This window comes from Anolis carolinensis, chromosome 6 (genome assembly GCF_035594765.1).
Source record: "Anolis carolinensis isolate JA03-04 chromosome 6, rAnoCar3.1.pri, whole genome shotgun sequence".
Classification (NCBI taxonomy): domain Eukaryota; kingdom Metazoa; phylum Chordata; class Lepidosauria; order Squamata; family Dactyloidae; genus Anolis; species Anolis carolinensis.
In genome coordinates this window covers 112,915,012-112,942,583 of record NC_085846.1, presented here as the reverse complement: position 1 = coordinate 112,942,583, position 27,572 = coordinate 112,915,012, and the positions used below count along the sequence as shown (strand labels likewise).

General features: G+C 40.7%; 1 protein-coding gene across 2 annotated transcripts in view; it reads right to left on the bottom strand.

The window, feature by feature from the left end:
• The window catches only part of LOC100562159 (mitogen-activated protein kinase kinase kinase 3), an 83,793-nt gene that overhangs the window by 35,749 nt on the left and 20,472 nt on the right, over positions 1-27,572 (bottom strand). For both annotated transcript variants that reach the window (XM_008112203.3, XM_008112204.3), the window contains exons 2-3: positions 15,860-15,942; positions 6,604-6,713 (exon numbers count right to left, since the gene is read on the bottom strand). In XM_008112203.3, the coding sequence (XP_008110410.1) occupies positions 6,604-6,713; positions 15,860-15,863 (114 nt within the window). In that variant the 5' untranslated portion in view covers positions 15,864-15,942. The remainder of the gene's footprint in view (positions 1-6,603; positions 6,714-15,859; positions 15,943-27,572) is intronic.

Here is a 27,572-nt window from a genome sequence, read left to right as displayed (position 1 = left end):
ATGTGATACCATCCTGCTGGGAGGCTTCTCTCATGCCCCCGCAAGCTAGAGCTGACAGACAGAAGCTCACCTTGTCTCGCGGATTCAAACTGCCGACCGTCAGGTCAGCAACCCAACCTTCAGGTCAGCAGTTCAGCTGGCACAAGGGTTTAATCCACTGCACCACTGCGGATTCTTAGCCAAACAGTGAATGGAACTCATCTTGTCTCGCGGATTCGAACTGCCAACCTTCAGGTCAGCAACCCAACCTTCAGGTCAGCAGTTCAGCTGGCACAAGGGTTTAATCCACTGCACCACCGCGGATTCTTAGCCAAACAGTGAATGGAGCTCATCTTGTCTCGCGGATTCGAACTGCCAACCTTCAGGTCAGCAACCCAACCTTCAGGTCAGCAGTTCAGCTGGCACAAGGGTTTAATCCACTGCACCACCGCGGATTCTTAGCCAAACAGTGAATGGAGCTCATCTTGTCTCGTGAATTCGAACTGCCAACCTTCAGGTCAGCAACCCAACCTTCAGGTCAGCAGTTCAGCTGGCACAAGGGTTTAATCCACTGCACCACTGCGGATTCTTAGCCAAACAGTGAATGAAGTGGATAGGAAGAGACTAAATTCTTATTGACATGGGAAAATGTTTAGCAGATACATGGATCGCCAAAAGAACAAATCAATGAGTCCTGGTGAAAATCAAGGTTAGACTTCTACTAGAAGCCAAGGTAACTAAATGGAGGCTATCATACTTTGGACTTATCAGCAGGAGAAAAGACAACGATACTTGGCAAATAGAAGGCAGTAGGAAAGGAGGAGTACAATGTTGTTGTTACAGTTGGATAGACCAGATGTGGGCGAACTTGGGACCTCCAGGTGTTTTGGACTTCAACTCCCACAATTCCTAACAGCCGGTAGGCTGTTAGGAATTGTGGGAGTTGAAGTCCAAAACACCTGGAGGTCCCAAGTTTGTCCATACCTGGGATAGGCTCATAGGATCACCATAACTCAAAGTTGACTTGAAAGCCCTTAACTGAAGCATCCGCATCTCCAGGGTATGGAAATGTCAGCACAATCATTGGGAGTTCTCTACTCTTAATGGGTTGGATGGGAGTTCTCCACTATTAATAGATGTGCAAAAATAAATTACAGCCTCATCTCTCCCTTCTTTTCTTTTCAGGGCGGAAACAAACGCATCGCTTCCCCTGGAGTGAAGTACGGCTTGGAAAGATCAGCCACACTCTGTATCTGAAAAGGAGAATTCCTCGATGGGCGAAGGAACGAGTCCAATCTCTTCCTGAAAACACATCTTATCTTTTCGCTCTCGCTTTAGCCAGAGCCATGATCAGGAGTTTCCACAGTCCAATCTTTATATGACTCAGAAAATGTGGACAGAGTGAGAGGATTTGACTTGAACGGAGAAGGTGGATCCGCAGACCAATGGGTGCATCTATATTGTAGAATTGATATAGTTTGGTACCACTTAATTGTTATGGTGCAAGGCTATGGACTCTTGGAAGTTGTAGGTTGGCAGGGCATCAGCTCTATCTGGCAGAGAAGGCTCAAGACCTTGTAAAACTACAAATCCCAGGTTTCCATAGCTTTGAACCTTGGCAGTTAAAGAGGTGTCCAACTGCATTAAGTCTACGGTGTAGATGCACTCTCAGTTTGCAAAATGTGATTTATCACATTTGCCTTCATGGGAAGTTCTGGCAGATATGCTTCCAAAACAGTGGGTTACTATGAGTTTTCTGGGCTGTATGGACATGTTCCAGAAGCATTCTCTCCTGACGTTTCTCCCGCATCTATGACAGGCATCCTCAGAGGTTGTGAGGTCTGTTGGAAACTAGGCAAGTGGGGTTTATATATCTGTGGAATGTCCAGGATAGGAGAAAGAACTCTTGTCTGTTGGAGGTAAGTGTGAATGTTGCAAATTGGCAAGCTTTGAATAGCCTTGCAGCTTCAAAGCCTGGCTGCTTCCTGCCTGGGGGAATCCTTTGTTGGGATTCCCCCAACATTCACACTTACCTCCAACAGACAAGAGTTCTTTCTCCCATCCTGGACATTATTCCACAGATATATAAAGCCCACTTGCTTCACAACCTTTGAGGATGCCTGCCATAGATGTGGGTGAAATGTCAGGAGAGAATGCCTCTGTAACATGGCAGTACAGCCTGGAAAACTCACAGCAACCCATGGATTCTGGCCATGAAAGCCTTTGACAACACATTGAAGACAGAACACTTTCCAACACTAAATCCAAATCTGCCCATTTGCAAAAAACGAAGGTTTGTAGTCCATGCATTGCCCACTCTCCTAACCAGACCTGATGCAGTGAATTTTTTCACTTGTTTTGGAACAACGTGTTGCTGGAAATCCAGAAAGCCCTTGTGTAAAACGGGCCCAGAAGAGGGGGAAAATAATGACTGCATCCTCTCCCTTTTTTTCTTCCGAACGAAACAATAAAAACAAGAGTGACCTTCTCGGGACAGGTGCCAAGGCAAACACACCAGCCGCCTCGCAAAAGAGGACTTGGCTGGCAAAGAGAGGAGAAGAAGCCGGGAGCCAGATGGTTCAAGAGAAAGGAAAAAAGGCATTAATGAAGCTTAAGCTTCTCCCACGTTCAAGTATAGAAAAACAACTGCTTGAGAAAGAGGTCCAAAGAAAGGATAGAGGGATGACTCTTGACCAAGCAGATTCTGGACATTTCACGTTGCCAGCTCTTTTTTCTACTAGGAGATTCTGGGATAAACATGCAATAAAAGTTAGCTCTACAGCAGGCATGGGCAAACTTGGGCCCTCCAGGTGTTTTGGACTTCAACTCCCACCATTCCTAACAGCCTACCGGCTGTTAGGAATGGTGGGAGTTGAAGTCCAAAACACCTGGAGGGCCCAAGTTTGCCCATGCCTGCTCTAGACAAATTGCCTTCCAAGCAGGAGAAGGCAACCCCTTCTTTGGCCAGCAATTGTCTCCTTTCCATAGCTGGGATTATAGAAGGAATAACAGGATTTGCAGCAAGCTTGCGGAGAGAATCCTTGCCAAAAAGGGCCGTTGGTGGGTGGATGGCCGTCCCAGCTGCTGGTACACAAGGCAATTAGAGATGTGCCCGGACATGCCGTTCAGGCCGGAACGTCTTGTTAAAGAGAGATGAAATTCCATCACAAGGCAAGGACAGCCACTTTTGGGACAAACCCTGGAAGCCCTGGGCGTCGGTACAAAGTTCTCCAGAATTTCTAGTAGCATCGGCCAGGGTTTTGCTCTCTTCTGTTTCCCATTCATAGAATCACAAAGTTGGAAAGGACCATAAGAGTCGTCCGACAGAACTGGTGGAAATGTCTTCTGTCTAAAGTACAAGTGTGGCTAAAAGTTTCAAAAGTGTTTGTCCCAACTCAAGGAAACCCACCGAATCAATGAGAAAATGGTAAATCAAAACTTACCCAACTTCTATTTTAGTGAAAATAATAATAATAATAATAATAATAATAATAATAATAATAATAATAATAAGGCCAAGATCGAAAAATCAGCTGATGACCCAAAATGCAGACTGTGCAAGGAAACCGACGAAACCATTGATCATATCCTCAGCTGCTGTAAGAAAATTGCACAGACAGACTACAAACAGAGGCACAACTATGTGGCCCAAATGATTCATTGGAACTTATGCCTCAAGAACCACCTGCCAGCAGCAAAGAACTGGTGGGATCACAAACCTGCAAAAGTATTGGAAAATGAGCACGCAAAAATACTGTGGGACTTCCGAATCCAGACTGACAAAGTTCTGGAACACAACACACCAGACATCACAGTTGTGGAAAAGAAAAAGGTTTGGATCATTGATGTTGCCATCCCAGGTGACAGTCGCATTGACGAAAAACAACAGGAAAAACTCAGCCGCTATCAGGACCTCAAGATTGAACTTCAAAGACTCTGGCAGAAACCAGTGCAGGTGGTCCCAGTGGTGATGGGCACACTGGGTGCCGTGTCAAAAGATCTCAACCAGCATTTGGAAACTAGACATTGACAAAATTACGATCTGCCAACTGCAAAAGGCCACCCTGCTGGGATCTGCGCGCATCATCCGAAAATACATCACACAGTCCTAGACCCTTGGGAAGTGTTCGACTTATGATTTTTGTGATATGAAATCCAGCATATCTATCTTGTTTGCTGTGTCATAATAAAATAATAATAATAATAATACTTTATTTATACCCCGCCACCATCTCCCCATGGGGACTCGGGGCGGCTCACACGGGGCAAGGCCCAACTAGCACAATTTACAGAAACAACAGCATAAATACATTGAACAATATACAAAAAATAATAAAACACAGTAAGACATTAAAACAAGAGTCAATACAGCAGTAAATCAATCAACCATCAAGTACAATTCAGTCGACTTCATTGGTGGGGGTGGGACTGCAGCAGCAATATAAAATAACATCATCAGTTAAAATACCAGAATAAAAGGGACCTAATAAAATTCTGGATAGAGTTATAGTGCCAACTGAGGCTTTTCCAAGTTCTACTCCGAACAAAAGGTGCGAGTGGAGCTCCAATTAGTCAGGCCTCCATATCAGGGGATTTCACTTTGTATATTTTAGTATTACAGGTTTAATTAATATGGATGAGAATGAAGTCAGACAAAAAGTTCTTCATACCTTTTGAGTTCCTCTTTTAATTCTTTCTGACAATTTCTCAAGTAAAAAAAACCCAGTGGGTTGATTTGGATTTTTCAGGTGTCTCTAGGGGTTTTAGGGGCTCATAACTAATAATATAATATACTAGCTTTGCCCAGCCATGCGTTGCTGTGGCTTATGGGAATCCTTTGTTGGCCAGGTGGAATAGCAGTGAATAGCCTTGCAGTCTCAAAGCCTGGCCGTTTTCTGGAGTAGCTGAAGCTTTCTTTGTATGAACGTAGAGGCATGGATGAGGGGTTGTGCTGCCACGTTTAGTGTTTCTGGGATGTGTAGTTTTGTTGTTTTGTCCTAGGCCGAAATTTCATTACCCTTTTATATATATAGATTGTATATGCATATAATTTTTATAATAATAATATTATTTATTTATTTATTATTCAAACGTATATGCCGCCACTCCCCTAGGGCTCGGGGCGGCTTACAAGAACAGGCTAAAATCAACAATTTAAAAACATCTTAAAAACATCTTTAAAAACATCCGAAAAGCACCTTTTATGATGTAATACAATATAAAAATAATACCCTATTATAATTGTATATTTTACTAATAATATTACAATATACTGTTATAGTACAATATAGCAATAAAAGGTAAAGGTAAAGGTTTCCCCTGACGTTAAGTCCAGTTATGTCCAACTCTGGGGGGTTAGTGCTCATCTTCATATCTAAGCCGAAGAGCCAGTGTTGTCCATAGACACCTCCAAAGTCATGTGGCCGGCATGACTGCATTGAATGCCGTTACCTTCCCACCGGAGCGGTACCTATTGATCTACTCACATTTGCATGTTTTCGAACTGCTAGGTTGGCAGAAGCTGGAGCTAACAGCGGGCGCTCACTCCGCTCCCCAGGTTTGAACCTGGGACCTTTCGGTCTGCAAGTTCAGCAGCTCAGCGCTTTAACACACTAAGCCACTGGAGGCTCCCAAATATAGCAATATATAATGCTTATATTGTACTGTGTTAATAATATAATATATTGTATGTAAGTATAACTTGTAAGCCACCCTGAGTCCCCTTTGGGGTGAGAAGGGCGGGATATAAATGTTGCTAATAAATAATAAATAAATAACATAGTTCCCCAGGGATTACATTCAACCTACTTTGGTCTGTATTCTTTTGGCAAACAGTGGCGTGGTTAGTCAAAATAATATCTATTTCCATGTCAACATGGTTGGCAGTTCAAGGCTGTGGGTCAGGGTGAGCTCCTGCTGTTAGTCCGAGCTCCTGCCAACCTAGCAGTTCGAAAACATACATCTGGTAGAGTTAACTAGGCATATTAACAATATGAATAAAGACCTACAATCAATAAAATCCTTCCTATCAGAATGTAATGCCCTACTCACCGTGATAGCTGAGTCTCTGGCTAAACTGGAATCTGAACGTACAAAAGCGAGTAGATAAATAGGTACCAATTTGGCGGGAAGGTAATAAAGGTGCCCATGCAGCCATGCCAGCAACACGACCAGGAGGTGTCGATGAACAACAGGCTCCTCGACTTGGAAAATGGAACAAGCGCACCTCCCCATGGCCAGAGTTGAGCACCACCTCCAGAAAGCTGGAGATCAAAGGAGAAGCCTTTACCTTTGTTCTGTGTATTTGTATGTCATTGTTATTCCACCGTATTAAAGGCATTGAATGTTGGCCTATCTGTATATGTTGTAATCCACTCTGAGTCCCCTCGGGGAGATAGCGTGGAATATAAATAAAGTGTATTAGCATATTATTGTTATTTTCATCTGATCTGCCAGAAATACAAACTTTTACTCCCAAAAGAACATATGCTTTGAGCAAATAAACTATGAGCAAAGGGGGTTATGGGTTAATGTCAATGCACACTCTTTGCTTCTTGCATGATAATTCCAAAACAATTATAACCAAAGGCACTGCAGAAGGAGATTTCCAGAGTCACTACTTACCTGCTTGCTAGAATGGACGTGGTTTTTGTTCCTGTTGCTGTCCAAGAGACCGCCGCACTTGCCCAGGGCAGCAAGATCCTTCATAATAGAATTGATCGCTGCCTCTTCGTCTGCAAATCAAAGGAAATGGATGAGCATCCTGAAAAATATGCTAACTCAAGAATGGGCCAACTTGGGACCTCGAGGTGTTTTGGACTGCAACTCCCACCATTCCTAACAGCCTCAGGCCCTTTCCTTTTCCCCCTCAGCCGCTTAAGCCATGCCAATCCATCATGGAAAAGAGGACATGAGCCAATGCAAACAAAAACATGTTTTTCCTGTACATGAAACCAGAACAGAGACAGGCAGAGAGTGTGTTTCTCACTCTCGCACCTCAGCGCTGGTTCACCTTGCTCTTAACACACATTCCACCACAGCAGGCTAGGTTTAAACAGTTTATTGATAAAAGATAGCAAAGTCTGAATAAAAAGTAGTAAAGAAAGCAAACATCCAAATGCAATGGCAGTCAATAAAAATAATATAATTCAGTAGTAAAAACAATTTGCAGAATATAAATCCAAGTCTCAGATATAGGAAATTAGTCCTTAGAAACAAGGCACCATGAACTTCAGAGTCAAATGTAAAACACAGTTTCCATGAGCTTAGACAAGGCAGAAAATGTGCTTCCAAAGATCAACTTTGCTTCGTCTGAAATCACTTTCTGTTTCTCCTGTATTTAGCCATGTTTACAAGCCAGAAAGGCATTTCTCTGCCCTTGAATTCCCACACATTTACCAGCTATTGTAAGGGAACGTCTGGGGCAATTAACCTTCAACCTGAACCTTGTATCTCTGTCTAAGGAAGATTCCTCTGACTCACTGTCCGAAACACCTGGAGCTTATTGATGTTCTGAATCTAGTGAAAGGTCATCCTTATCATTGTTTTCTATTTCCTCACCAGCTTGCGGCCTCTCTGACAATTCAACATTCCCAACATCATCAGAGCCTTCAATATTTCCAAAATCAACATTGCTTTGGTCAGCCTGCATAAACCCAAATCCCCCTTCATCATCAGACTGAACCACAAAACTCACAGCTCTAAATCATTATAGGGTGCATCTACAATGTGAAATGAACACAGTTTGATACCACTTTGCTATGGCTCAATGCTATAGGATCACGGGAGCTGTAATTTTATATAGCCTTTAGCCTTCGCTGCCAAAGAGTTCAAGTGTCTCACCTAACTACAACTCCCATGATTCTGTAACATGGAGCTGAAGCAGTTCAAGTGGTGTCAAACTTTTTGGGGATTGTGGATGACAGATGGAAGCTCTTACGTGTGCCCATGAGCCCAGAGATACCCTGCAGAATGATGCACCACTCATATTTGCAGAACAGATAACACAGGAACTTTTACTGAATTCAAAAGATCAACAGAACAATGGTATTTACAATAGTCCCTCTGTTTGCTTACAGAAAACAACAGGCAATCCTTCCTTAGTCCATAAGTCTGCTTCAGTGAAGATCAGCAGTAAACAAGGTCTCAAAAATAGTCAGGCCTCCCTGAGTACAAAGCCATCTTCTTTCCAGCTAGTACTCAGAAAACTCACACACAGAGAGAGAAACCTGTTCAAATCGGTTCTCCAGCAGCAGGATAGAAACAGTGGCAAAACCAATTTCCAGTTCCTTGCAAACTCAGCCAATCGGCTCTATGAATTTAATATTCCAGTTAATATACATGTAGTATCTTTGCATACCATGACAAAACTGCATTAATTCTATAGTGTAGATGCATCTGGAATTGGTGTTTTCATTCCCCCAACCCCAAAAAGGGGGAATTTCCCTTCTGCTGACTTTGACACCATAGCTTCCCTTTTCAAGCCATTCTTGAGAACTCGTGCGGTTTGCCAGCTTGGTCGCATATTGTATTGGCCTCGTTGGTTATTATGTTGTTGCCCTGAGTTTGAAAGAGGAAACGTGAAGATCTGCAATGTTTGCATGTACAATATGGGTGGGTTAACTCACAGCAATCCCATTAAACTGCATTGATTCTACAGTGTAGATCAGGCATGGGCCAACTTGTGAAATTTTCCTGATATCACACTTCCTTTAACTTCTCAGCAAGGCAAAAGTGAGAAGAAGAAGAAAATAAAAACAAGCCGCCAGTTAATTGCCGCCTTTGGCACACTTGTAATTTCACTTCCGAGAACATTGTAAAGCGGTCAGTGACTGGATGTCTTCGTCATCTCGATTCAAAACTCAGCAGACAATCGAGATAGGAAACAATGGCAGCAGTTTTCCCTCTAATGCTGAACTCCGATGTGCGGTGCCAAGGGTTTTGCAGCGATGCCCAAACTCAAATACGGGGAAGGGGGAAAGGAGAGAGGTCTGAGAACTCAAAAGTCTGCGGATGAAAAACAAACACATGCATGGATTCCAATCTTCCATCAAAGGAGGCGACCCATCTTTTTCTCCCCAGATGTACAAAAATGCAAAAACCATATACAGGATCCTGTGTGCTAACCTCTAGTAGTGTATGTGTGTGTGTTATATATAGTGGTTTCCCCACATATCTGTGTGTATGCATGTGGATAATAGTTTTTCTGTATGTGTGTGTGTGTATGTGTGTATGTGTACGTCTCCATTTTTGCAGGGATCCTGTGCCCCTATAAATATAGATATTGTGGTTTTCCCATATATGTATGCCTTTATGTGTTGTATGTATGTTATGCATTGTGGATTTCCCCTTTTTGCAGGGATCCTGTGCTCTAACCCCTATGTGTGTGTGTGTGTTATATATAGTGGTCTCCCCACATATCTCTCTCTGTGTGTATATGTGCATGTGCATAATAGTTTTCCCGTATGTGTGTGTGTGTATGCATGTGTGTATGTGTATGCCTCCATTTTTGCAGAGATCCTGTGCACTATTCCCTACTAATATGTGTATGTGTGTGTGTGTGTGTGTATGAATGAATGTTTGTGTATGTGTGTGTGTGTGTGTGTGTGTGTGTGAAAGTGGATAACAGTTTTCCTGTATGTGTGTGTGTATGTGAATGCATGTGTGTATGTGTATGCCTCCATTTTTGCAGGGATCCTGTGCACTATTCCATACTAATATGTATGTGTGTGTGTGCATGAATGAATGTTTGTGTGTGTGTGTGTGTGTGTGAGTGTGAGTGTATGTGTACAGTGGTCTCCCCACATATCTCTGTGTGTGTGTATATGTGCATGTGGATAATAGTTTTCCCGTATGTGTGTGTGTGTATGTGTGTATGCATGTGCGTATGTGTATGTCTCAATTTTTGCAGGGATCCTATGCACTATTCCCTACTAATATGTGTGTGTGTGTATGCATGAATGAATATATGTGTGTGTGTGTGAGTGTATGTATATAGTGGTTTCCCCACATAAGTGTGTGCTTGTATATGCATGTGGATAGTAGTTTCCCCACATATCTGTGTGTGTGTGTGTATGCATGTGTATATGACATTTTTCTGCACTTTGGCCCAGATTTTTTGATCCAACTCATGGCTTTTAACATTATTTTGTATATTGACCTTTTATGACTGTTTTTATCCATGTTGATGTTTTATTGTTGGCTGATTTGTTTATTGTTTTTTGTTTTGATTTTGTGCTGTTGTGTCCGGGCATAGCCCCATGTAAGCCACCCCAAGTCCCTTCGGGGAGATGGGGCGGGGTATAAGAATAAAGTTTTTTTATTATTATTATTATTATTATTATTATTATTATTATTATTATTATTATTATTATTATTATATGTCTCCATTTTTCCAGGGATCCTGTGCCCTAACCCCCACTAATACATACACCCATATTTACTCAAGTCTAATGTGCTATCAAATCTAATGCACACCTCAATTTTCAAAACCCTGAAACCCCAAAAAAGTATTTACCACATTACATGAATTGAAAAAAAAGTGAACATCAGAATCAAATAAATATGGTATATTATGGCTTTTCCCATATATCTAAGAGAAGACCTCTTTAGAAATCTCTAAATCCTCCAGTGCAACTCTACGGACAACTTTCAGAGAATTGCGCATCTATAAACGGCACTGTGGCTTTCTTCAATCTTGACATTAGATTCCTTTTGATGTAGCCTAGAATTGCATTGGCCTTTTTAGCTGCTGCATCACACTATGGAGTCACATTCCACATGGATTGTTTTCAAGCCAGGTGTCACGTATCCTTAATTTACACAATAATATTTAAATTGCACTAAGAATTAAGCCAAATGACTTCTAATCTCAGGAAGCTCCCTATCTTGTTTCATGTACACAATGCTTCTTTGCTCAGCTCAGTTTCCCATGAGCCCGAAACCTATAGCCACAAGCCTGTCACCAGCTCTCCCAGTTAGCTGAATATTACCCTTAAACTGGTCCTGGCAATACTATAGCAAGTCTCATTTTGTATAAAGCTACCCATGTTTTATAAAATGGAATAAAAAGCCAGAATTTGGTTTCTTAGTTCGACATCACAGTTTGGAAGCCGGATGAGAAAATAACGACAAGAAACACACTCGACCACCCAAACAGGTTGAGCTGTCATACGACGTGGAATTGGGGAATATCTTAGCAATGTTTGGATGGTCTAGACAGCTCTGTTATTGTTGGCTTCACTATAGCAGGCTATTAGTTGGAAGAAACTTGTTTGAGGTTCCAAGGATCTGTTTCCATCAATAATGGAAAAATGGGGAGAAAAGCCACATTTTGAAAGATTTAGAAGGAAGACAGCAGGGGCCAGGAAAAGACAGGCTTGCAGACATAGTCCAGGGCAATATTTTCTCATGATATGCAAAACAAGGACCACCCAGGAATATAGTGGCGAGTGTGCAAATACACACTCACCTTGTACAAGACCACCTATGATACAGGTTGAGAGCTCTTATCCAGAACTGAAATCCAACTAACTCCAAATATGGATTAGCCAGTGATGCCTTTGCTATGTTGTAATTCAATGTACCCAAACTTTGTTTCATGCACAGAATTATTTTTAAATACTCTATAAAATTAGCTTCATGCTGTATGTATAAAGTGCATACGAAGCATAAATGCATGCTATGTTTAGACTTGGGTCCCATCTTGTAAAGCAAATAATGTTTCCCAAATTCTGAAAGCCAAAACACTTCTGGTCCCAAGAATTTTGAATAAGTGCATCTAAACAAGACTCGGGTTTGACTTGTGTGTAGATGGGGAATTTCTTAAGTCTAAATACAAATGCAAAATCATTGTAACATCCATGTGTTGGCAAAATGCTAAATAGTGAGAAGGCATTCTATGGGTCAAAGTCGGAAGATGCATCTACACTGCAGAATTAATGTAGTTTGGCACCATGTGTTGTCGAAAGCTTTCAGGGCCAGAATCACAGGATTGTTGTGTGTTTTCCAGGCTGTATGGCCATGTTCCAGAAGCATTCTCGCCTGACGTTTCGCCCACATCTATGGCAGGCATCCTGGGAGTTGTAGTTTACTCAGACCCCATCACTCTTTGGCAAAAAATAATTAAAAGCTTGTGAACCTTGTAAAACTGCAATTCCCAGATATCCTAGTGTTGAGCCATGACAGATAAAGTGGTGTCAAACTGCATCAGTTCTGCAGTGTAGAGGTAACTCAAATCAAACGCTCCCCTAGATAAACAAAATGTTCAATTACAAAAATCCAGCTCCACAAAACCCCATAAACCCTTCTATTTTCCACTCAAATTGTGATAGGAAATGATATGGTGCCAATGCTGATCACCATACTGGAGACAAAACGGACCCACAGATATATTTGGGAATTAGAAATTGGTCCCTGTAACCCAAGGATTCCCAACCTTTGGGCCTCCAGTTGTTTTGGACTTCAATTCCCAGAAATCCCAGCTATCTTACCATCTGTTAGGAATTGTGGGAGTTGAAGTCCAAAACACCTGGAGGCCCCAAGTTTGCCCATGCCTTGTGTAGATGCACCCAAAAATAGAAATTATTTTTTCACCAGTCATAATGAAGTGTTGACGAAAGAGTATCTTTCGTGAGACCCGCACACCACACACTGCGATGGAGAGTTTGGAAAACCCCACCTCGGTTTGTAATAAGAAAATACTTGCACATCTGTTTTTCCTCAATGTTCACGCTTAAGTGTCTGTGATAGCAGTATTGTGAGTTCTCAAACAGGGATTTCCCTCTCTCCTTTCCAGATGAGATTCCCCAACTGCTATGGTAAAACCACAATACGAGAGGGTTTGCAACCCACTGCCATGACAACAGCAACTACACTATCCAAAACACGGAGCGGACCCCGGGGAGAAAGTTAGCCGTGGGTTGCGTTTCCTTGGCTTCTGCTCACTCACTCTTGCCAACACTTTCGAAGCAAGAAGCATTCACTTCAACACGCTATGCTTTTGACTTGCTGTGTAAAAGGTGAAACTGGTGCATCTCCAAATACCAAAGGAATGGTACTATAACTTTTAAAGATGTTAGTACGGCTTGAGCATCCCTTATCCGGAATTAAGAAATCAAAAATAGCCTATCTCAATGCTACTGGGAGTTATAGTTTTACAAAATCTTCAGCCTTCTCTGCCAAAGAGTGCTGGTGCCTCACCAAACTACAACTCCCATAGTTGCACAGCCTTGAGTCATGGCAGTTAAAGTGTGTCAAACAAATTGCATTAATTCCGCAATGTAGGTGCACCCTCAAGGAAACATCCATGTGTATGTGTGTTTCCATGTTGCTTGTCAATTTGTGAATTTCACAGGGCTTTCCTAGGCAACGAATACTCAGCGGTGGTTTTGCCAGTCCCTAGTATTTGTTGGGGTCTCCCATCCAAGTACTAACCAAGACTGACCCTGCTTAGCTTTCAGGATCTGAAGGGATCTGGTGCTTCGATGCACCCCAAAACCCAGAAAAATCAGGAATAAGGAAGCTCCTCTTGAGTAAAAGGCCACACAAGAATAAGGAAAACTAAAAGCAACCCAACTATTTAATGACTATTTAATAATAATTCAAGCAAGATTGACATCAGTCCTCAGTATTAGTTACTAAATCAATATAGATTCTTAGCTATCCAGCTGCTTGAATCTGCTTCCAATTCTTCCTGACTTCCTTTGTTATTTAGGCTGGATCCAAGATAATACTTTGTTCCTGAAACACACTTGCAATTGGGTTGTATGCATATAATTTTCTTTGGTTGACAATACCACAATCAGACTATCCCAAATGTGCGATTCCATATTTTGAATTGCACCAATATCCAATTGATACTGAGACCCCAAGATTCTATACCACTGAGCCATGGTAGTTAAAGCGGCATCAAACTGCATTACTTCTACAGTGGAGATTCACCCTAGTACAGAGCAGGTTATGGAGACTATCTGGCCAGGCAAGTTCTTTCCTAGTTACGTGGTTTACGGTCCAGAATATGGTGACATAACCTGTTAATCTGGAAAATTAGCATTGATAGGACTATTTATACTTCAAAGAGCCTCCTTCATAGGGATCAAGATGCCACCCACTCATGGTTAAAAATAAAATGAACTTCTTCCCAGTCCTTCTGTTGCCAACCAGTATCAACAGCTTTGGCATTTCTTGAGAGCATGCCAAGGAGAACGTTAATTCAGTATCAATTAGTATTTACAGCCATCACCAAGGAGTAATTTTAAGTGTTGTTTCTGAAATGCAGTTCATGCGCTTTGACTTCAAGAGTCCTTATTTTGTTCCAGAAAGTGGCTCAAACAATGCATCCGATGAGCCGGGGCAACAAGCGCAGTTCCTTCCATTGTTGGGTAAAGAAAAGGAACCTTGCCATTTTGCACCTTATCACAATGGGTTAAAGCCAAACTACAGAGCTTCTACACAGTGACCAAAAGCAACAAAGTTCTCTTCCCATGAACTTAATATATATCTAACCTCCCAAGCACATACAGTCGTCTCTCCACATTTGCGGTGTTGACTTTTGCAGATTTGATTGAAATTTTTCTCTGGTCAGCATCCCCCAGTTGTGCTGAGGGATCTGTAGATTTCTAGAGGTCAAAACTGTAAGTAATCAAATCTGCAAAAGTCAAAGCTTTGTAGACATGACCTTGACCCAGGAAAGGTTCAAGCACTTTTTAAAGTCAAGGATTGCATTCACAAGCCTTGTTTCTAAATCCAAAGCCCACTCTCCTGATGGAACAGAACAAACTGCAGCCTTCCAGATGTCTCTGTATCACAACTCCCATCAGCTCTAGTCATGATGTCTAATGAAGTGGAATATGGGAGTTGTAGTCCACCATCTGGAGGGCCACATGCCATGCCAGATTCTGCCCATGAGCCATGAGTTTGAGACATGATTTTAGAGACGTACTAAAGAAAAAGAGAGCTTGGAAAAGTTGCTCTTGCCTCATTAACTTCTCCTGGTTACTTGACATTAGCTCAGGGCTCCTCTCATCCCAAATTGACCTCAAATGAATCTGTGGCACTTTATCTATGTTTCTGAGTCCGCAACTTATAATGTGCACTTTGCTAATCTATCATTACAACCTCACTGTTTTTAATTCTATGTTGTTAGTAAGTGTGTTTCATTTTTCTGGTCAATGTTTAAATATTATAACTGGTGCATATTATTGTTTATTGATGTATAGTACATTGTTATTATTTTCTATCTGATATTTCTGTGAGCTGTCCCAAGTCCCCTCCGGGGGAGATGGTGGCGGGCTACAAATAAACTTCTTATTATTATTATTATTATTATTATTATTATTATTATTATTATTATTATTATTATTATTATTAACAAGAATGGTTGAGAAGCGACACCCAAAAGCCACTTTTCCACATTCTTCATGGTTGCGTTAATTGATGACTAGAGTTGCAAACTTGGTTCTGTTCACAAGATCCAAGCCAGTTCCAGATACAGTTCAATGCAACTTGATGCAGAAGTGTTGTCATGGTCATGAAACTCTTGTTCCACGGTGCAATGATACCTGTCCAGGATCCTAATCTCTCTCCAGCACCAAACTAGTTGATGGAGTTCTTGGCTCTACTTCTCTTTATCTTATTAGGATGTTGCCTCTCCAACCAGACTAATATGTATCCAACAAGAAATACAAACTCTCATTTGGATTCCACCAAAACACTGGAAAACCTAACACATAAACATGTCCCGCAACCCTTTCAAACCGCTCCAAAAAGTATCCAAAAAGAAATACAAACTATCATTTGAAGCCCACCAAAAACACTGGAAAGCCCAACACATAAAACATGTCCCGCAACCCTTTCAAACCAAGAAATAATGGATTCTTACCCATGGCCGTATCTTCATCAGGTCTGTATCTCAATGTAGGAGGTTACTTGTCCTGGGTTGACCTTCAAAGCCAAGGGATGACCCTATAATAAGAAGAATAGACAAAATATGAATAAAGGACCCTTGGGTAGCTATAGTCTCATGGTAGGTTTTGAGTATCCTGGATCAAAGCTGGGCATCTTTCCTATTCTAGAAGAGCCTCTTGCTGCAACCACAAGGCATGGTCAAACTTGGGCCCTCCAGGTGTTTTGGACTTCAACTCCCACAATTCCTAACAGCCGGTAGGCTGTTAGGAATTGTGGGAGTTGAAGTCCAAAACACCTGGAGGGCCCAAGTTTGCCCATGCCTGATGTAAATGATTAAAAGGTTATTATCCAAAGCAATGTTTGAGTACATCCAAGACACCTCAGCAGCAAGTACACATATATTTACACAAACTTATTTTGAGAGATTAAGGCAGGAAGAAAACAAAACATGCACTGAGCCAATAGTCCAAAATGGACATGAAAGCTAAACATGTTTATTCCTTTCGCTTGCTGTTATTTCCTATCAAAGACTCTACTACGGTTATGTTGGGAAACAGAAACTTAGCTGAGCCATCACAAGTCCTTTGACTCAAAGGAAGAAGCAAAATAAGGTCAATATAATGGTTCCAAAGAAACTCCAATCCAAGAAAGTGGCAGAAGAAATCTACATTGGGGACAATGACCAAGGATAGAGTCCAGTTTCCAATCTTCTATCTACCCATCTATCTATCCATTTAAAAAAAAAAAAAAGTCAGCTCCAGAGCATTTTGGATAAGAGATACCCAATCTATATTTTAAAAATAAACCTCATCAATGTAATCAAAGGCAAAGGTGGCTATGATAGTTACAAGCAAAATGCCAGTATTGACATTAGATCTTAAATACGTCAACCAAAGGAGTAAAATACCTTTCATGTTGCTCTAATAAAAGTATTACGCTAATTTGGATTAATGAGTGTAATCTTCTCAGTTTCTAAACTGCTGCCAATACAAACCATGGTGCATCTATACTGCAGAATTAACACAGTTTAATACCACTTTCACTGCCATGGCTCAATGCAATAGAATCCTGGGAATTGTTATTGGATTTATGAGCATAAGCTTCTCAGTTTCTAAACCACTGTCAATACAGACCATGGGTGCATCTACACTGCAGAATTAACACAGTTTGACACCACTTTCACTGCCATGGCTCAATGCAATAGAATCCTGGGAATTGTTATTGGAATTATGAGCGTGAGCTTCTCAGTTTCTAAACCACTGCCAATACAGACCATGGGTGCATCTACACTGCAGAATTAACACTGTTTAATACCACTTTCACTGCCACGGCTCAATGCAATAGAATCCTGGGCATTGTCATTGGATTTATGAGTGTAATCTTCTCAGTTTCTAAACTGCTGCTAATATAGACCATGGTGCATCTACACTGCAGAATTAACACAGTTTGACACCACTTTCACTGCCACGGCTCAATGCAATAGAATCCTGGGAATTGTTATTGGAATTATGAGCGTGAGCTTCTCAGTTTCTAAACCACTGCAAATACAGACCATGGTTGCATCTACACTGCAGAATTAACACAGTTTGACACCACTTTCACTGCTACGGCTTAATGCAATGAAATCCCGGAAGTTGTTGCTTCAAATGGGCTTTAGCCTTCTCTGCTGATGCTTCATCAAACTGCAACTCCCATTAATGAGCCATTGCCATTAAAGTGGCATCAAACTGCATTAATTATACAGTGCAGATGCAGTCCGGATTGCAGAAGTCGCCCTATACAACATTGCTAAAAACTGGGGGTTTCGTTTGTTTTCCAAACGGTGTTGCAGCAACAGACTGAGCTCTGGATTCAGCAAGCAAAATAACACACACACATATATAGATGATAAAAAATACAAAATGGAAAAAGAAATCTTTGCTTTAAAAAGATTCCACAGCGCTAACTTTCAGCGAGTTTCCGGGAGGCCTGCCAGCCGAAGCGGAGAAGGTTTATTATATATGCGTCTGTGTGTCTTGTTGTTGTATGGAACAGTTCAAAAAATATGATCGTCATTTGCCGGAGCTCTTGGGGCCAGCAAAGGGAAGTTCGAACTGCAATAATAACTAAATAATGAGAAACGGCTTGAAAAAGCGAGTGGGTCTCTGAGCTGGAGAAACAAGCGGAGTGTTTGCTTTGAAGGAAAAAGGCCAGTTGCAATAAGGAGGAAGAACGAGAACAAGCGGCGTTTGGGTTTATTTGTAGTCAAGGCACTTAAACATAGATCGGGACGAGGGACCGAAATAGTAGCCGTTTTCATCATAATTGCATTCTGTGAGCCTTCTGGGCATCGGGGTTAAGTTTTAGTTTTGTCATTTTTAGGAAAGAAATGTTTGCACAGCTGGGAAAAATGATTAGAAAGGCTGAAATAAATTGACTAGGTTAGTATAAATAGAGGATGAACGGCCATCTGCAAGGAGGGCTTGGATTGTGGCAGAAAGGAGTTAGATGGGATGGCAAATCTAGTTCTATAGGTGCATCTACACTGCAGAATAAATGCAGTTTGATGCCACTTCTACTGAATCATGGGCATTGTAGTTTTACCAAATCCTTAGCCTTCTCGGCTGAAGACTGCTATGGTTCCCAGAATTCTCTAGCATTGGGCCATGGCAGTTAAATGGTATCAAACTGCATTAAATCTACAGTGTAGATGCACTTACCCAGTTCTATAGGTGCATCTACAGTGCAGAATAAATGCAGTTTGATGCTACTTTTACTGAATCATGTACATTGTAGTTTTACCAAGTCCTTGGCCTACTCAGCTGAAGACTGCTATGATTCCCAGGATTCCCTAGCATTGAGCCATGGCAGTTAAATGGTATCAAACTGTATTAAATCTACAGTGTAGATGCACTTACCCAGTTCTATAGGTGCATCTACAGTGCAGAATAAATGCAGTTTGATGCCACTTCTACTGAATCATGGGCATTGTAGTTTTACCAAGTCCTTAGCCTACTCGGCTGAAGACTGCTATGGTTCCCAGGATGCCCTAGCATTGAGCCATGGCAGTTAAAGTGGCATCAAACTGCATTAAATCTACAGTGTAGATGCACCCTCTGTTGCATTCTGGATTTGGGCACGCTGTTGGAGATATTTGCAGGATTTTTTTAGATGCAGAATGTGTCCACTTGGCACATCGTCTCCCGAATCTGACTCATGCCACAACGTTGTTACCATCTATGGAACAAATAGGAAAGAGTGGCTTGCAAGGCTATGGGGTACAGAAGGAAAGAATGTGGATGAGAAAAACTATTTATGTTGTTTCGCCTTTATATCTAGGGCCCCATGCCATTTATGTGTCCTTTACATGATGAAGAAAAGAAAGCTGGTTTCTATTGCAAAGGTTTCAGGAATCTATGATTCTATGATTCTAAGCAGCCAGGCTTTGAAGCTGCAAGGCCATTCAATGTTAATCAAGGTGGCCAATTGCAACATTTGCCTCAGGCAGACAAGAGGCACCCTGGACCTTCCACAGATATACAAACCACACTTGATAGTTTCCAACTAACCCCACAACCTGTGAGGATGCCTGCCATAGGTGTGGGTGAAATGTCAGGAGAGAATGCTTCTGGAATTTGGCCATACACCAACCCAGCTCCTTGCCCGCATTGCATGCTAGAAGCTATCATGCAAACAATTGGTGCCTTTCATTTTTCGGTTGTATTCATGCTGAAGAATTAATAAGTTTGATAATACTTTAACTGTATGCATGGCTCAGTGTTATAGAATACTGGGATTTATAGTTTATTGTGGCACCAGAGCTCTCCGAAAGAGAAAGCTAAATAGTTTGCAATGCTACTAATCCTAGAATTCTGTATCAATGAGCCATGGATGTTAAGAGAAATAAAAGACATGGACAAACTGACTTTTTTGTTGAAGAAAAATACAGGCAAGATAATGAAAAGAACGAATTGGGACGACCTTCAGGACTATCTGGATAATTTGAGAAAATGAAGATTACAAGAGACAATTTTACTATTTTTTATTTTTTTTTAGTAAGGAAAAATATTTTTGAATAATAAGAAAATATTATCCAAGAAGATGGAATGGAAGTCACATTTATTTATTTATTTTTTATTTTCTGTTGTTTTGTTTTTGTGTGTGTGGGTATATTTTTATAGATTGTAGACTTTTATCTTTCTTTCTCTTTCCTACTTTTCTATACCTTGGTTGTTCTCACTCTTTCGATGTAGTATAAAAAAATTTAATAAAATTCTCTTTTAAAAAAATGAGCCATGGATGTTAAAGCGGTGTCAAAGTGCAACAATTCTGAACAGTGTAGACCAGGAATGGGCAAACTTGGGCCCTCCAGGTGTTTTGGACTACAACTCCCACCATTCCTAACATTCCCTAATTGTATGGGCCTCAAGCCACCTGTCAATTTATGAAGACCCCATTGATTATATAGGGTTTAAGGACTACTCAGAGATGGATCTGTCAGTTCTTTCCATCTGAAACAGAACCTTCAGCTCCTGGTTTCTGTTGGCGGTCTCCCACCCAAGTACTAACCAGGGCTGACCCTGCTTAGCATCCAAGATCAGACAGGATCTTAGACGAATCAGATGCCTCTGTTCTGAGAGGATTTTCCCATGACATTGAAACAAATTGTTCCTCTTTCTCTAAACTTGAATTGCAAAGGTGAATCTCACCCTTAAAGGGAAGCTGGCTACTTTCCTCATTCCACAAGAGTTTCCCATATCTGTGGTTTCAAATAGCAGAAGATTCTTGCCTTATGCAGAACTTATGTAGCTCTCCAAGAATGCATTCTTGCACCTATTTGTTTATTAGTCTAGCACTTTGTGGGAGTCATTTCCCAGCAAGAATGCCTAGGGTTGTGACTGGATGCTAACTTGGAAAGCAGTCATCATTGATTTCAATGGGGTTTGCACAATAATGCACAAGTGCAAAATGTTGATAAATTCTCAATATTATACCCAGTGGGCAGATAAATGAATCTGCATTTGTAGTTGTTGTTGAGTGCCTTCAAGTCATTTCCAATGCATGGCATCACTATCACCCTAGTTTCCAAAGCCATAGAATTAACGTAGTTTGAACACGGTTAATGCAATGGAAGCCTGGGATTTGTAGTTTGCTGAGGCACCAGCACTTTTGGGCAGAGAAGGCTAAAGACCTTGTAAAACTACAATTCCCAGGGTTTCAAAGCACTGAGCCATGGCAATTCAAGTGACATCAAACTATGTTAATTCAACAGTGTAGAAACAGCCTTCTTTCATGTATGTATATACAGTAGAGTCTCACTTATCCAAGCCTCGCTTATCCAAGTTTCTGGATTATCCAAGCCATTTTTGTAGTCAATGTTTCCAATATATCATGATATTTTGGTGCTAAGTCTTATTATTATATGACACAGCAAACGAGATATATATGCTGGATTTCGTATTACAAAATCACAAGTCGAACACTTCCCAAGTGTCTAGGACTGTGTGATGTATTATTGTTGTTGTTGTTGTTGTTGTTGAGTCTCACTTTTCCAAGACTCGCTTATCCAACATTCTGGATTATCCAACGCATTTTTGTAGTCAATGTTTTCAATATATCGTGATATTTTGGTGCTAAATTTGTAAGTACAGTAATTACAACATAACATTACTGCATATTGAACTACTTTTTCTGCCAAATTTGTTGTCTAACATGATGTTTTGGTGCTTAATTTGTAAAATCATAACCTAATTTGATGTTTAATAGGCTTTTCCTTAATCCCTCCTTATGATCCAAGATATTCATTTATCCAAGCTTCTGCCGGCCCGTTTAGCTTGGATAAGTGAGACTCTACTGTACCTTTAAGTCATATTATTATTATTATTATTATTATTATTATTATTATTATTATTACAGTAGAGTCTCACTTATCCAAGCTAAACGGGCCGGCAGAACCTTGGATAAGTGAATATCTTGGATAATAAAGAGGGATTAAGGAAAAGCCTATTAAACATCAAATTAGGTTGTGATTTTACAAATTAAGCACCAAAACATCATGTTATACAACAAATTCGACAGAAAAAGTAGTTCAATACGCAGTAACGTTATATTGTAATTACTGTATTTACAAATTTAGCACCAAAATATCATGATATATTGAAAACATTGACTACAAAAATGCATTGGATAATCCAGAACCTTGGATAAGTGAGACTCTACTGTACCTTTAAGTCTTCTTCTTCTTCTTCTTCTTCTTCTTCTTATTATTATTATTATTATTATTATTATTATAGTAGAGTCTCACTTATCCAAGACTCGCTTATCCAAGGTTCTGGATTATCCAATGCATTTTTGTAGTCAATGTTTGCAATATATCGTGATATTTTGATGCTAAAGTCATAAATACAGTAATTACAATATAACATTGCTGCGTATTGAACTACGTTTTCTGTCAAATTTGTTGTATAACATGATGTTTTGGTGCTTAATTTGTAAAATCATAACCTAATTTGATGTTTAATAGACTTTTTCTTAATCTCTCCTTATTATTCAAGATATTCGCTTATCCAAGGTTCTGCCGGCCCGTTTAGCTTGGATAAGTGAGACTCTACTGTATTATTATTATTATTATTATTATTATTATTATTATTATTATTATCGACATTTATATCCTGCCCTTCTCACCCCGAATGGGACTTAGGGCGGCTTACAAGTTATATGTACATATGATAAATTATATTATTAGCATAGCACAATATAAGCTTTATATTTTACTATATTGTATGTTGTTGCTCTTGTTATGTTATATTATGTTGACTCATGGCAACCCCATGAAATTCAGAAAGGTTTTTTAAAGCAAGGATTCCTGTATGCAGAAGTAACTTTACCAGTTCCTAGGTCTGAAAAATAGCTTTCAGCACCTGGTATTCATTGTTGGTCTCCCATCCAAGCACTAACCAGGGCTGACCCGGCTTAGCTTTCAAGATCAGACTGGATCTGATGCCTTTTTGGGTCTTTGAGCTTCTCAAGTTTCTTTTACTAAGTCCATTACACTAAAATCAGTCTTAATGTCATGCCCTCAAGTTACGCAATAAACTTTGTCGAAGTCTATTCGCAGTTCCTACCAAGGTGAAATGATGCAGCCTGTTTGTTTATTTCGTTCTGTACAATCCAATCAATACCTACCAAAGCACAAAGCACGTTTCCAGGTATTTTTCTCTATCTTCTCAAACTAACATAGTCCTTTCTTTGAAATAATAATAATAATACAAAGACAAGTTCTTTCCACCCCTTGGTCAATACTTTCATCCCTGAAGACGGGTGTTCAATTTGTGCAACATGGTACAGTTTTTCTTAATAAGTGCTAAGCAACTAGTTAAAGCAGCAACTTCTTATCGGTGACGAATGTCAAACGTGCCAGACATCCTATTGACCAGATCTAATCCAACATGGTTTTAATGGCACATTTCACCCCTGTAACATAGTGTGTTGAAGTTGATCTTCAACTTGCTCATATGCAAGAAAAACAAGCTAGAGTTGGCACATAACGAAGGATGCATCTACACTTTAAATTAATGCAGATCAACACCACTTGAACCACCATGGCTCAATGATACACAATCATGGGAGCTGTCATTTCACATAATCTTCAGCCTTCTCTGCCTCACACCAAACTACAAAACCCACGATTCCACAGCATTGAGCCATGGCAGTTCAAGTGGTGTCATTCTGCATTAACTTTGCAGTGCAGATGTGGCCAATATTACAGAATGGAATAACATAGAACATTATAGCATAGAATGACTTCTTTTTTGCAACCTATTGATCCCATCACTCATCCCTTGGTTTAAAACACATATAAAGCTGGGTTGCTGTGAGTTTTCCAGGCTTGTATGGCCATGTCCCAGAAGCATTATCTCCTGACGTTTCACCCACATTTATGACAGGCATACTCAGAGGTTGTGAGATTGATGAACCAACCTGGATACAGCATATTATTTGAGAACACAGAAATGTTGGGCCACTCAAAAAACCACCATGTCAGACGACACAGAGAAGCCAGTGAAATCCACAAGCATATGGACAATAAAACCTGGCTACAAGCATTAAAAAAAACGCTAAAATCAGGACAATAAATAAAGAACAACACTCAAAAACATGGGAATTCCAGACAGGAAACAATCAGGGCCGGCTAACACCAACCAACAACGGATTACCCCAGGCAGGAAGCAGCCAGGCATTGAAGCTGCAAGACTATTCAATGCTAATCAAGGTGGCCAACTGCAACATTCACACTTGCCTCAAGCAGACAAGAGTTCTTTCTCCCACAGATATATACATAAACCCCACTTGCCTAGTTTCCAATTAACTTCACAACCTCTGAGGATGCCTGCCATAGCTGTGGGTGAAGCGTTAGGAGAGAATGCTTCTGGAACATGGCCATACAGCCCAGAAATCTCACAGCAACCCAGTGATTCCAGCCATGAAAGCCTCTGACAACATATAGAAAACCTTTTTGCATCTCAATCAAGATATAAAGTATAACAACAACACCAATAATATAATATAGCCAATAATAATAATAATAATAATATGATGATGATGATGATGATGATGATGATGAAGAAAAACAACAGGAAAAACTCAGCCGCTTTCAGGACCTCAAGATTCAACTGCAAAGACTCTGGCAGAAACCAGTGCAGGTGGTCCCGGTGGTGATGGGCACACTGGGTGCCGTGCCAAAAGATCTCAGCTGGCATTTGGAAACAATAGACATTGACAAAATTACGATCTGCCAACTGCAAAAGGCCACCCTGCTGGGATCTGCGCACATCATCCGAAAATACATCACACAGTCCTAGACACTTGGGAAGTGTTCGACTTGTGATTTTGTAATATGAAATCCAGGATATCTATCTTGTTTGCTGTGTCATAATAGTAATAATAATAATAATAATAATAATAATAATAATAATAATAATAATAATAATAATAATAATAAACGTGTTACCTTCCTTTCCTCACACATTGTTTAGATTGCATAGGTAAAAACATAAGACCATTAAAATACACAGAGCTATGATTGAAACACATTAAAATCATGGTTGGTGTGTGTGTGTGCCGATTTCGTCCATCTGTTTCACCATCAAGAGGAAACGGAAGCGCACCTTTTGTGCAAACCTGCTGAGACATCTTTTGGCCGGAGTCTCTCCACATATAACTGGCCTTAAAAAAACAACAGAGGCTAAACTCCATACAAAAACCCCTGTGCCAAGTCATAAGGAGGAAGACAGGTCCTGTTTCAACTTGTGCATCCATTGCAGAATCCATGCCAACATCCAGAGATCCATCTGCCTTCATCCTACATACAAGGCTGGGGTCCAACCATATGAAACAAATTATAGTTGGCCCTCTGTAGCCATGGATGCAATGGCTCTCTAAACACAACCATAAGACTGATGTAGCCCTTGAAATAAATAAGTTTGATACTCCTGGTTGAGAGGTTCGTAGACAGAGAATATTCATCAAATCCACCAAATAAACAAATCTGCAAAAGCCAAACCTGCAAATATGGAAGACTGACTGCATGCTGAAAGACAGGAATAATACCGAATGGTGCCTTATGATGAGTCAGATTTGAGGAGAAATTGATGGGTGACCTATCAATGGCGTTCCATGCAGTCATGCCAGCCACACTACCAAGAAGGTGTCTACAAACAACACTGGCTCTTTAGCGTAGAAATGGAAATGAACACCAACCCCCAGATTTGGACATGACTAGACTTAATGTCAGGGGAAAACATTTACCTTTACCTGATGGGTGACTAACTCTCACTTGTAAGAATGCAAGGAGCAACTTCCACATCTCCATCTATAACTTAGCCGTATGGTTCTACTACTCAATTATGCTAATTCCTTGGTTATGGAAAGCACGTGGCTCCATGTGTTCATCTCATATGGCACAATGACTTCAAGGATCAATATTATGGGTACATTTCAATCATTGCAAACATCTGCTCCACATATTTCCATGGAAATCATAAATGTCTGCATGTGTCTTCAAGTCACCTGCCAACTCATGGAAATTTATTTATTCATTTACAGTATTTATATTCCGCCCTTCTCACCCCGAAGGGGACTCAGGGCGGATCACAATGCACATATACATGGCAAACATTCAATGCCTTTATTAGACATACGACATATAGACAGACACAAAGGCAATTTAACATTTTCCAGCTTCTGGCTTCATGAGGATATGCTCAGTTCCAGCCACAGGGGGAGCTGCTGCTTCACCATCCACTTGTGACACTGAGTCCTTGATGGAGTACTTCCTCATTCTTCCACACACTGCTGGAAGGTTTTTATGGTGTCATAAATTAGTTAAATTAGCCTCCCACATAAAGCAGTACCTAAATTTCGTACTCGACAGATGCAACTGTTTTTCGGGCTGCATAGGTCAACAGCAAGCTAGGCTATTAATGGTCAGGAGCTCGCTCCGACCCAGGCTGGATTCGAACTCATGACCTCTCGGTCAGTAATGACTTGTTGCAGCTGGCTACTAATCAGCCCATGAACTTCATAGAATTTCCTTAAGAAAGGAGTTGGTTTTGCCAGTTTCTTCATCAGAAATAAAGTCAGTGGGACTCAGAATGTGTTGGCAGTCTCCCACCCAAGTACTAACCAAGGCTGATCTTGCTTAGCTTCCAAGATCTTGTGTCTTTAGGGTATTTATGCCCTGGAAATCATGAAAGACCATTAAGAGGGCAGGCAGTTTGTACCTGGAGCAGATTTCATAGAGCTGGTAGCATTTTATGGAACATCAAGTGCAACTGGCAAATTAATGCAAAATTCTTCAGCCCTCATATTCTAATATGGGATAAGAGCAGCTCTGGGAAGCAATAAAAGGACATGTTCATATGGCCATTGCAAAGCACTGAGACTGACTTCAGTTATTTATGCTTCTTGCATGTACTTCAAGGTGCAATTCCACAGAAGACTTTGACCTACACCGCTGCTAGCCTAACAATATAAAGGCTGACACTACTTACACTGCAATTTAAAGCACACCTAGTTGGAATTAAGTCCCACTCATAATGGATCATTTCTAAGTGGAAATGCACAGGGTTGGAATCTTCAAGAGCAAGAATGTGTATAAAATCTAATGGAATAGCAGGGTCAATAGATATTGATATAAGTCCAGACTCAGGGTGCATCTACACTGCAGAATTAATGCAGTTTGACACCACTTTAACTGCCATGGCTCAATGATACAGATGCAAAGGAGTTGAAATTTTACAATGCCTTTAGCCTCCTCTGCCAAAGACTGTGGGTGCCTTGCCAAACTTAAACTCCCAGGATTCCACAGTAGTTAAAGTGAAGTCAAACTGCATTAATTCTACAGTGTAGATGCACTTACCTAGGAATGAACCCCACTGAAAACAGACAGTTGCTATTTGCTCCTCTTGAATGCAATGAGTCCTAAGTCCTTAGACAAAGCAAAAGCTGGACAGGGCTCTTACTAGACCTTTAATGGTTGTGTAGAAGAGGCAATTTCATCAGGTGTTGCTTGTTACAATTTGGAAGCAAGCAACACCTGCACAAATTCCTTCTTCTTCACAACCATTAAAACTATAGTAAGAGTCCAGTTTTCATTCCAGCAACTCCTAAGACTTATAATGAACTTGGCCAACTGATTTAAACAGGGC